This window comes from Blennius ocellaris (assembly GCF_963422515.1).
Source record: "Blennius ocellaris genome assembly, chromosome: 20".
Classification (NCBI taxonomy): domain Eukaryota; kingdom Metazoa; phylum Chordata; class Actinopteri; order Blenniiformes; family Blenniidae; genus Blennius; species Blennius ocellaris.
Genome location: NC_137669.1, coordinates 11,524,417 through 11,537,053, shown reverse-complemented (window position 1 = coordinate 11,537,053; position 12,637 = coordinate 11,524,417). Strand labels below are relative to the sequence as shown.

At 40.8% G+C, this 12,637-nt stretch overlaps 1 protein-coding gene across 2 annotated transcripts in view; it reads left to right on the top strand.

Annotated features, from left to right (window-relative positions):
* vps50 (VPS50 subunit of EARP/GARPII complex) overlaps positions 1-1,146 on the top strand; it is an 87,687-nt gene extending 86,541 nt beyond the window's left edge. For both annotated transcript variants that reach the window (XM_080515476.1, XM_080515475.1), the window contains 2 exons: positions 756-945; positions 1,021-1,146. In XM_080515476.1, coding sequence (XP_080371602.1) covers positions 756-945; positions 1,021-1,140 — 310 coding nt within the window. In that variant the 3' untranslated portion in view covers positions 1,141-1,146. The remainder of the gene's footprint in view (positions 1-755; positions 946-1,020) is intronic.
* The last annotated feature ends 11,491 nt before the right edge of the window (positions 1,147-12,637 follow it).

The following is a 12,637-nucleotide window of genomic DNA, read 5'->3' as shown; positions in this document are numbered from 1 at the left end:
CAACAGCAAGCTAATAAGCATTGTTGAGCCGAGAATGGAAACGATATTGTGCAATAATATACAACAGTTCAAAATGCAAACTTCTTTTTCGAATCAAATTTGATCTAGACGATCTAGAACATTCCCTAAAACGTGTATGACACGTGTTGAATTGCATTAAAACCATTTCTTTATTAATGCTTTCAATAAAGAGAGCACGTTCACAGTTTTGACACCATTTTTTTTTTTAAATTCATAAAGTGTCAGTTGGCAAAATAGCAGCCATCACAGTTTGAAATGAGTCTCTGTAAAAGAAAAAAGAAAAAAACTATTCCGACCCACTTCTTTTTCCAAACTTGGGTTCATACGAGGGAAACGTATCATCACTGAGTCCACAGCCATGATATATCATTTAATCTTTTTCACTTCTCTGCAGGGCTTTTCTAAGAAGTTTTTATGCTTCTATTTATAACATTTTGACTGTAGATATAACAAGGCGTTCCCATATGAGAAGCTGAGATGCACAGTAGGGAAGATGCAGAGGAAAGAATCACATTCGTGAGCTGGTAATCTGGTAACTTTCTGAAATTCACTGAACACCATCATTTACTTTAGCAGCGCAGTTCATTTGGGAAACTTTTAAATATAGAGATTACTGGACTTTGGCACGTTGCGACGTGTCCTCTTGGTTACGTTGAGTAAATATTGGAAAATCAGTGGAGCGAAATCACATTTCTTTATCACTTATTATCTGAATCTTCCGTTCTCCTCTGTAGCTACGCGAACGTGAAGAAATGCAGCAACGAGGGCCGCGCCCTGATGCAGCTGGACTTCCAGCAGTTCCTGATGAAGCTGGAGAAGCTGACCGACCTGCGGCCCATCCCCGACAAGGAGTTCGTGGAAACCTACATCAAGGCCTACTACCTGACGGAGAACGACATGGAGCAGTTCATCAAGAATCACAGGGTGAGGCGGAGAGGCCGGTTGGCTGGATCGGAGGGGTGTCGCCAGTATTCTGACCCTTTTTGTGTTTCCGTGCAGGAGTACTCCATGAAGCAGCTGGCCAACCTGGTCAACGTCTGCCTGGGTTCACACATCAACAAGAAGGCCCGGCAGAAACTTCTATCAGCTATTGACGACATCGACAGGCCCAAGAGATAAACGGAGATGGGGAAGGGGGGGGGGGGGGGGGGGGTCGGACTGCCAAGCCAGCCCACAGATGAACGCACTCCGTCAGAGGAAGTTCGCGCAGCCGCTATCGAGGCGGAGCTCAGCTCGAATGTCATCATCTTCACTCCAGAGCATTGGGATCGGGCTCAACAAGCCGCAGCGTACCATAATATCTATCCCGACGTTCTGTCCGTTGCTTGTTGAATTCAGCTCATAGATGCGGATTTAAAACCTCAACTTTTCAAGCATGCGACTCTGCACATGCGACACATTGGCTCATGTTTTCCTGCCGCAAACGTGTTGCTTAGAATATCTTTTTTTCTGTAAACTGTAACCACAACATAGTTCTGATATAAAAGCTGTCACACCGGCTTGGTTAAAGTGCTACAAATATCAGACGTACCCGTGTTGATCTCTATATTATTCCGTCTATTTTCTCCAAACGCGCTCCATTTTCAGTCGCACCTTTTTCAGAATGTTAAAAAAAAAAAAAACAAACAAACTGGTGAACATTTGAGAATTTCTGAATTTGATTGATACTGTTGATCTGAATATTTCCGGACTTGTCCTCCGTTGTCTTGAATGTGAAAACTGGGTTATTATTTAGCCTCGATTCCGCCCGGAGCCGTGCAGCATTTGACTTCACTGCACCTGGATTTCTCCTTTTTGCTCCCGTGTTTAGTTTGATTGTCCATGAATATTATAAATCTAATATAATGATGATTGTGAAAGTGATATAAATTGCTTTAGTTAGCACTAAAGTAGCTGGACTATATCTGCACCAGCTGCATTTATTTGCTCCACCATCTGTCATGTCTGACCAATATGTATTGCTCCTGGAGTGTCGTGAAAAAAAACTGAACTAGTCTGTGAACTTTCAACAGACCATTAAGTTGAGCTCTCTTTTTTTCTTTTGGTCAATTGTGTGAGTGTTGTAGTAATCTGGTCCCACACCTCCCATCACATTCTTTAGTTTAACCTGATCCGACTTGTGGAAGAGGTTCTGCCAGATTAACACACTTGTAACAGCAAACAAAAAAAAAGAAAGAAAGAAAATGAAGTTTTGATATGATTTGTGTGCAACTATTCCAAGAAGAAAACTGTAAATGTGAATGTTTTGAACAATGTCTGTATTTATTTCTCGCTTCGTGTCCTCCATTTGAGTTTTTATATGATAATTGCTGGAACGTCTGTTATCACCTGAAGAAATTACAAATATTTAAAGCTTTATGTTAGGGGTAAGTGCACCATAGTGGAAAATCAGTGGTCCGTGTTGGACGTGTAACTTTAAACCAGAATGATTCTAACACAATAAACACACTAACAATTATCACTGCTGTGTCGTCATCTCTACGCTCTCAAATCCGGTAGAATTCATGCATCATTGCCGTCCCCTCAGATCTCCGTCGCCGTGGCTTTTTATCAGAATATATGAGCGTTGCCTTTGAGCGGCGCCGCTGTCCCTCCTAATGATGTTTAACTGAGCCGGGAGCGGGACGCTGTCAGACTAATTAATGTGGTTTCCTGCGTGGTTTCAGGCCCTCGCTCTCTCAAGGCTGCCGATGAGAACTGAACACGGATCTACCGTCGTTTCATTTTGTGCCATTGTTTCACGTTTTTTGTTTTTTCCTGGTTGCTCAACCTTGATGGGTTTGATTTGGAGGACTGCGCCAGTCCTGTTGGACTGAAGTGAAAAGGACGTTTATGCATACGTGATTTAATAGTCAAGTAATCACAGTTTGTGTGTGTAAATGGACGGCTTCGGTCGTGTTTTCACACTGGACATGTTGGCTTGGTCACCACAGCAAATATCATATAGTCCTCTCAGCTTTATGGTCAATTCGGAGTGGACAAGGTGTTTCGTCTGACCACGGTATTAAATTATATGGAACTAATATAGTACTAATATGTAATACATGTAAAATATGACCCCCCAAAAAAAGGCAGATCTGAATGAAATGCGTGGATTACTAATGTCCACCACACCTGTGGCTGCTCCGGGTGTGTGTGGAAGGACGTCTGGTTTAAAATAACCTAAAGACAAGTGAAAAGACCAAAGTCCACCATGTCTTTGCGTGAATTATACACTCTGCACGTACAATGCTGCTTTCTCCTCCAGACTTTCCTCAAACACTCTTGATTCGTGACCCCCCCCCTCTCGTTCCCACTGCCCTTGTGAGATACATTACGGCGCCCAGCTGGACGGTTCGCCTCCTGTGACGCCGTGGCCCAGTTCTGCTCTCGGATAAAAGACGACGCTGCTGTGCGTCTGCCCTTCTGCCAAATTCCACAAATTAAGCCTGCAGAAACTCCACTATCACTGACCTACACGGCCTTTTGTCCTTCACTGTCTCCTCACAGACTTCATTCATGCAGTTTTGTTTTTTTTAATTTTTCCTGCGAACAATTCCTGGCAGGATCCGTCACTATTGGTCACATCGCGTGGCGATTGATTAGACACGATGTGACAGCCGAGGGGAAAACCACGTAAAGTAAATGTGAGTCCTGATTGTGCGCAAAAAGGAAAGTTCTAGCTGTAATGGGAGACGGTCGAATGAAGCGCAGACTGTATTCAAATCAGAGTTACGCTAAAGAAAGTCTCGGGCTCAGATAACGTTTTATCAGCAGACTCCATCTTAGAGAGAGGTGACGTCAGGCATGGAGGAGTCTTTGATAATCAAAGCTCCTTGAGCTGATTAGAAATCTCCTGAACTCGTTCCAGTGAAGCTTTATTTATAGCTAACCATGTTGATTGAGCTATTTTTAAAGTCGCTGGAGCGAACGCAGAATAGACGAATGAGACTGATTTTACACGAAGGCTGAAACCCTTCAAATCATTTCCGAGAAATATCACAGAAATATATCATGACATCTAATGTCTTTTGCCTGTGTGAGCTCAGAGGTCTCCGGAGTTTTATCTGCCCTGTGAAAATGTTCACAGGCAATTATTTGTTAATGAGTCGTTCCTGTTCTTGAAGCTTCGCTGATGAGGCTCATGCAAACACAACCTTCAGGATCGTCTCCTGTGCAGAGCATTTGAGGATTTTATGTAATGTAGATGGAGGCATCTGCAAAGCATTTGTAATCTAATATTCTTTCAAAAAATATTAGATATCGTCCCTCTGCCCGTCTTTACATCTTTAAAGAAGTCTCTAAAATGAACTGTGACAGTGATAGTTAGAATCAGTATTGCTTATTTTTCGGCTGTAATTTGCAAAGTGGCGTTCTAAACTTTAATGGAGCAAACATGTTGAAATGTAATGAACTGGAGTACGTCATACAAATGCAGGGCGATCATGCAAACTGCAGGCAGAAACTCCCACGATCAAAAAGCTGATGAGGTTCTTGTTAAAAGATTATTAAAACTAAAACTAAAACTCAATATAAAACTCCTTCTATTAATTGCAATTTTTCCACTTCACAACTGCAGTAAAATACAATAATGGGACATTTTGGAAAATACATGTGTGTGTAAATTGCTTGTTCTAAACCCAGTCATATTATTCACTGAATAATTGCTGCATGGTGGTGAAGCGTTGAGCGATCTTGCGCATCTTTGCAGTTATGGGCTTTCTCACACCTGCATTTGACGTTAATTGATGATTCTCAAATTACCCACAGCAATGGATGTGAGAATGTGATTGTATATCTTACAATGTCACACCTGAGTGCTGCACTTTTGTGTTTGTTTGTTTTTTTTGTTTCCCTTTTCTTTTAACACTTTGTTATCCCGTTGTCTCAACGTTTGATGGATCGGAGAGTTTTCATGAAATGTGTAACTTTTTAAATATCTGATATGTCGCCACTAAACTGTCGTGAGCACAAACGTTGGGCTTATGAGAGTCAGAAATTTGATGATTGCATGCTGCGCACCGCCCCAACCTGTTTGGAAGTGAGGCCTGCGAAAACAAATCTTCATTGACCCGTCGTGTCTCGGGGGCTAAATGATTTGTCGTCCCTTGTCTCCGGGGCTGTCACTGATCTGACAGGCAGAGGGCGAAGACAGTTAGTCCATCTCGGGTGATATTAGGCTCGAAAACAATCGGGGAGGGAGGGGATCGGGCAAACTAAAAATCTTGGTACTTTTCCATCTCTGCGTCTCACTCTGTAAGAGCAGAAAATCGAAACCTGTACCCGGGGAACTGTGCACAGTTTAGACAAGCCCATTTGCTCTGGCGTAATGACAGCCGAGTGTTCACGGAGCTTTTCATTAAAGCAGCCATATTGATTTCGCCCGATCGCCAAACAAACCTGCGAGTGGAAGTCCGCTGCCCCAGAAACCACTGAGGTGTCCATTACCGACACTTACATTCATGTCAGGAGTTGATGTTTTTGGGATACTTGTTTTTCTGCTGGGATAATTTCCCCACAGATGCCAAAAATTACTCACTCATCTGTATTTTAAGTCGAACACTTTTGTCTCTTACCGTGCAGAAAAAAAAGTCATTTTATGCATTATACAATCTTGTTGTGCTCGGTTTTAAAAACAAGCAATAACTGAAGCTGTGAAATGAACAATAACTAAAAAATTTTAATAAAATACTCCATGCAGGCTACTAATATAGTCCATTGTTTGATCGGGCATAAATGCTTTGCATTGTGCAGTAAAAGGACCATTTGAACTTCCTTCACCTCTCTGTAATAAACCTTCACTTTGCAGTCTTTTAATGACTATAATGGCTATACTTTCTTATTACAAACCTCAACAGCCACATAGACGCTGCAATAACTCCAGAGACTTGCTCCACCAGCCGCTGATAATTTGTTGCTTGACCGGTCGAGCTGAGCAAGGAACAAATGTGTGCGGTCATAAACATGAGCGGAGCTGGCAAAGCTGCCAAGAAACAAGCAAAAACAAGAAAGACTGAAATAAGTGAAGGTGGGAAAAGTCCTGAGAGTTAAGGAATCACTTTACTCATGTACTTAAATACTACTTTTAGTCTTTGTTCCATTCTGACCTTGATCGATTTGATTTACTTGTATAAAATATGTGCCTTCAAACACGTATATCAGGCAAAGAATAAAGTATATAAATGCAAGAATAAACTTAAATTTAGATTAAAAGATTTGATATTATTGTAGGAATAGCAACTTGTGATTTTATGTAAAAGGAGGATAAACTAGTTCCTCCGAAATGCTTAATTTTGTGTTTTAAATGTCATAAAAAGCCTTTTAGTATGTGTTTTTACTTAAAAATACCATCACACGGAATTATAAAATCTCCTCTCCTGTGTCTGAGGACTGGGTGATGATTTCCCTCCGCTGGACAGAAGGGTGGCTGAGCGCGGTGGGTTTTGGGAAAACTCATTTCTAAGTGGCGCCGGTTTATTTCTCCACAGCTGAGATGTCACTCTGATGAAAAAGATGTTTGGGGTCAGTTTGCCTGCAGGAGGAATTACTTTCTGCGCGTATCTTTGATTCATAATCTCAGACTCAGGCAAATGGCCCCCGAATGGGATCCGTGCGGTGCCAGCTAATGACATTTCCATTCAGAGGGCGCTGAAGATTAACATATCTTAATGGGCACTGCAGTGGCGGCGGGCGTTAAACACCGAAAAAAGGAGGACTTTACCTTGCGCGGGATTTATCGCTGGAAATAAGTGAGTCAATCAACACTACGTATAGCTGCGCATCACATTAGTGTTTTTAATTATGTTCACATGCATAATCAGAAGCTATTTAACGTCACATCAGTGGACACTTTTCTCATTTTGCATAACTTCACATAAAAATCACATCCCAAAGACAGTTACATGTTGGAATTATGCCACTTTGATTTGAAAGAATTGTCATTTTGACGTTTTTACTTGTTTTGGACAAACTATCTTAATTTTTTTTCTTTCTTTTGGTCTCTTTTGTTCATAATTGTTGCAGACCTCTGCGTCATCTACAAATATTACAATGTCTTCATACATTGTAGTATATATAATTATTTGGGCTATTTCAGTCTGGCCGACCAACAGACGGCCGATCGAACGCTGACTCACTGCGAATGCAGCTAAAAACTACATTGTCACGCTGACTCTCTTCATGTGGTACCAGGGTCAACATTGCAGGATGCAAACTGCTGCAGGGACGACGGGTCACATTTATGCGGACAAACGTAGAAGTTTACAAATATTATTTATTTTTTGAGAAAGCCGATGGGCTGGTTTTCAGTTACAGTTTCCATCAGTGCCAAAAAACCAGGGTCAACAAAAGTTTATGAATTTTACTCATTAAATTCAGTCAGATAATGTCAAAAGATAAATAAACAAGATATTTAAATGAAATAAATTGGCTTAGCGCACCACTCAAAGGTGCTCGTAAGCAAACCAACATGGAAGCAACGTCTTTTTCTAACTGACCGTCCCGTAAACAGAATGTATAACATGCAACCTGCCTGTTTGTGTGTGACGTTAATCACCTGCAAAATCAATCAATCAATCAATCAATCAATCAATCAATCAATCAATCAATCAATCAATCAATCCATTCTGTTGATATATTATATAATTTGTAAATTTTAATTCATCATGGAAGGAATCGACCAAATTAAAACTGTGCGAATTAAATTACCGGCTCGTTGGTTTATGAGGGATACAGTTTTATGCGATCAACTTTTCACAAGTGTTATTTTTTTCCATATATTTCAAAACCAGAATAATTTATTCCAAAGGTATATTATTTCTCTTTTGTTTAGGTCTGATTAAATTTGGTCGTCCAGGGTTGTCGTTGTCGTTAGTAGAAACAGGCACAAGGGCTCTTCTCATCACTGCCAGCTCCTCCAAAATCCACCTCCTGTTATCGCACTCATATAATATCAAAATTAGAATAAAATCAAAAACCGGCTGGTATTGTTTTCAAGGACTTTAAAAAAAAAAATGTCCTTCACCCTTCTTGGTACAACATCGAAAAACTCTTCAAAGGACACTTTCGCTTGCAGAGTCCACAAAACACTTACTGAACTCCCCATCAGAACACACCCACACACACACGCACCAAGAGTCTGATCATCATCCGATTTCATGGTTTACCGGATTATCTAAGTCATCATGTAAACAGCAATAAAGTGTACGCTTCATCTGATCCCAGCCGCCATCTGAATATGATCAACACAAGATTTCTTCTGGATTACTCAACGTCTTTGTGTGTCTGACGAATTTTGTTCTTTTTATATCTGTGCAAAAAAAAAGGTTTTGAAAATGTGTTTTAGTCTTGCGTCACTACATACGCGTGAAGTTTGTGTTTCGAGATCATTGTGATCATGAAACAAAGCATATAAAGGATGATTTAAATCCAATGAACAAGTCAAGTCTGAGTTATTAGAATTACGTGACGACTCCCAGCTATTAGACTGATTGTGATGGAAATGGAATCAAGTCTTCACATGAATCTTGTGATTTTTTTGGAGTGTTTTGAAGTTTCATCTGTCTGCTCTGATCCTGGACGTCTTAAGTTTGCTGAAAAGTTCTTGATCCCGCAGCTCAGATATGAAGCTTTAGATGTCCGAGCCTGAAAGCCTCAATTTCTCAGAGCAGCTGTCGTCCGTGGAAATTTCTGGGGATGGGACAGGAAGTCCCAAAAAAAAAATCTAATAAATAGTTCTACATAGGTTTTCAGACTCCCTCCTCGAAATTACTTGAAGGTCAGAGGTCAGAGTATGACGATGCTGTGCTTGTGTATCGGTTTTAATTGTTTTCCATACGTTTCACCATGTGTCCTCGCTTCTCATTTCCCTTTATGCGCTTGTTTACTGGAAGTCTTATTCCAGAAGTCACAACAACTCCAGAAACCCAGAGGCCACTTTGTGAAACACAGAATATTTATCGGATCCGAATATTCTTTCACACGATGCTGATGACAAATGATTCATTGCCACGGTGCCCGATAAGTGAGGCGTGAGCGAGGCGCACAGACATACAGTGGGGGAGACTGTGAATCACGCTAATGCGCCGAATATTTATGCCCGTAAACAAGCAAAAATAATTACGAAAGATATTTCATATAATTTCATGGGTCTTGGCCTCTTTCAGAAACGATTACTTCTGTGTCATAACAAATACTAGCCTCATTATGTCATCTGCTACAGTAGCTCGCAAATCTAATTGTGCTTGTGGTTAATTCATAGCCTCATAGCACACTAATATTTGTTAACACAGACTGTGATTTGAGATCAAATCATCATCAGTGTATGCGATTACACATCAGGTGTTGACTCCAGGTTTTAAGCCGTCCTCACAGGTGGATTGCATCAATTCTGTAATAATCCATATATGACATTGTGCGGCTATACCACACCGTCACTAAAGATCACTGATGTTACACCGTAATGTGTTTTCTTCCCGTTCCAAGATAACGGCGTGGGATGAATGCACGGCAACAAACACGTCATCCTCCAGGGTATTGAAGAAGAGGATCAAACATGATGAAACAAAAAAATATAGAAGAAGCAGATGAAATCTTTATGCCAGACGTTCATCCCTCTTTACACAACGGTAAAGAGGCGTGTGAAGCTGACAGGAGAGACCACAAACTGTGACCCGGCGATGATCACGGCATCCTCATTTTTACTGAATGGCAAAATAATGAAAGCAATATATCAAACCAAGAAAAACCGCCCTGCTCACAATCTCTGTCTCCTGTGGAGAATGTTTTTTCATGACCACCATTACCATATAGACCAATATTTCATGTGCCAATTTGTCAGCGTCGTCCCCAGTTATACAATCTGTGTACTGTAGCCACCGCTTCAACGACAAGGCTATCATAAGGCCCCGCATGTTCCTCGTGGCTTTTCCCTGTTTCTCATTACGAGGAGGAGCTCTGTGGCATAGATCAGGGGGGCTTTAAAGGAGTCGGAGAGAAGGAAATGCTAAATGAAGGCTTAACAGGACCTGAGCCAACCTCAAACTGTGACAGCTTTTCTTTAGATCGCAATTACACACGGTCACCACTCTGCACTCGCTCCAACTGTGTACCGAAACAGGTTCAGCAAGAGGCAAGACTGCAGCTCGTGTTGTGCTTTTTTTTTTTTTTTTTTTTTGTAATAAATGTGGAGGACATAATGTAGAAAGTGCTGCCAAGTTCAGGTCTATTTTTATTTCTGAGTTCTTCACTTCACTCGAGGCCATTTTCAGCTTCTTTACTATTTTAAAGCTATATAAATAAACACTCACAGCAAAATCAGGAAATGATTACTTTTACCATTTCCCCACTATTATAAACTCAATTTTACTCATCTTGAATTAATTAGCTTTACATTATTGACTATTGCACTGGATATAATTACAACACTTGCTTTATTTGCTTTACAAAGTCTTTTTTTTATGAAAATGATTCCATCTTTACCTGAGTGAGTTTTCTACAAGAGTTTCAAAGGTGAAGAAAAGAACTCGAGACCTGAGCAACAAAGATTAAAAAAAAACAACAACTTTTAAAACAAAAAACAAAAAACTAAAAGAAAAACCCAAACAAACCTGGAATTATCCTGTGAGACAGGAAGAGGATAAGAAAAGGTTAGAAAACAAGCACTGAACGCACCCTTTTATCAGTCTGGGTGCAGTCTGTTGACATTGCTTTTGGCAAAAACCAACACCTTCCCACAGCTGGACAGATTTGTTGTTTCGTGACCAACTGGGCTCCTATTATCCTCTCCACTCACACTTCCTCTTCCCCTCCAGCACTTTCCAGGAGATGACCATCATCCCACTTGATTGATTCTTTTCTTGAGGTTTTCATGATTTTTTTTATTATTTTTTTTATTTTTTTATTTTCATCTTGATGTTCATAATATGAATTAAGATGCGTTTCCAGGGAAACGTTCCTTCACCGTCATTTGACTGACACATTGTTTTTTACAAGATTTCCCCCCCGGATACATCAACGGTGGCAGAAGCTGTGGAGACGGTGCCGCTTCAGAAATTTGATCCTTTCATTCCGACTTGTTCCTCTGCCAGTGTTATTCACATATTCAAATGATCTGCAGGATTAACTCGAGGTTTGCATTGTGATCTCACTGCGACATTATGCGTCCGTCTCGAGCATGTGCTTGAATCCGCCTCAATTATTAAATTGTCTTATAAGCACTGGAGAGAAAGAAAAACAAGCATGTTATCTTTCCTCCTCCTCCTCATTCTGTTAATCTCTCCCACTTCTTTCAGTCATCCTTCATCACAATTATAATCTCTTATTCTTAATCTCTACAAAGGCAAAAGTGCCACATTAAATGTAGCTAAAGTGGCTAAATACATATATAATGTCAAGTGACAATATGAACACATCAAGGAAAGCAAATGTAAAGTACATCTTGGTTATTTTTTTTTTTAATGAAACATTATTTTAATGCATTTTTTCCTGTTTTGCAATGCCATATGAGACTATATAATGCTCAAGTTTTCTAGGGAAAGCTGTCCAGCTACATCCAGTAAAATGGAATGTATTTAATTGTTTCTATTGAATGGAGATTTGTTAAATTTTGTAACATTTGCTTTAAAATGCAATACGAAAACCACTATCACTCAGGTGTGATGGAAGAATTATAGCTATTTATCCATAGTCTGATTTTGATGTTGACTCGGTGGTCAGTGAAAGTGAAACTTGTTACTGATTATATATTGACACGGAGGTGACGTTCTCAGAGTTATTCCAGTAGACCAATGGTTCTCAATTATTTTCTGTCACGCCCCCCCTAGAGGACAGAATTTTTTTCAGCCCCCCCCCCCCCCCCCCGAATTGTACTACCATTGAGAACTTGATAATATGTATTTATTTATCTGTATAAACCACTGTATGAGTTGCTGGCACCAGCATTCTGCAAACAATCGCCTGATTATCAAAATAAATCTGCTATGGTGTGAGGGTTTTTTGCACCTTGCGATGTGGTGGACAACTTTGTAAGAGGCTAACAGGCTTTTTTGTTTACTGATGCCGCGCTGACAAAATGACCGGCTTGTTGGCGATACTCATGGAGTTTACGATGAAAAAACTCCAGTGGCTTACTGACATAACGGGTGTATGGTCTCCAGGTGCCGTCTTAATTTATTTGGTTTCATGCTCCGCTGCCAGAGTTTTTAGGCATAAAACACAAACGGGTGTTTCCTCGTTTCCGACGTGTTCACGGTAAACCTAAGGGCTATGTAGGCATCGTCATATCTCCTGCTCTTACTAGGTTTATGTTTACTCTCACCTGTTTTCTTTTCCTCTGATGCCTCATCCTTTTTTCTTTTTACTCCTGTCAGAAACTTCTCCACCTCTCCTCCTCCTCCTCCTCCGCCAGCTCTGTACACAGGTGTTCATGTGTAGTACTTCTTCTACTCTACTGGGTTGAACAGGCAGCCTGTTGATTAGTTTGAGCACTGCTGCCACCTAGTGGCTGGAGGCCCTTTTTTATTGTTCAAGCATGAATAAAGACACTAATACTGAAAGTCGCGCCCGCCTCGCGCCCCCCCTGACACCCCACCACGCCCCCCCAGGGGGGCGCGCCCCACCATTTGAGAAGCACTGCAGT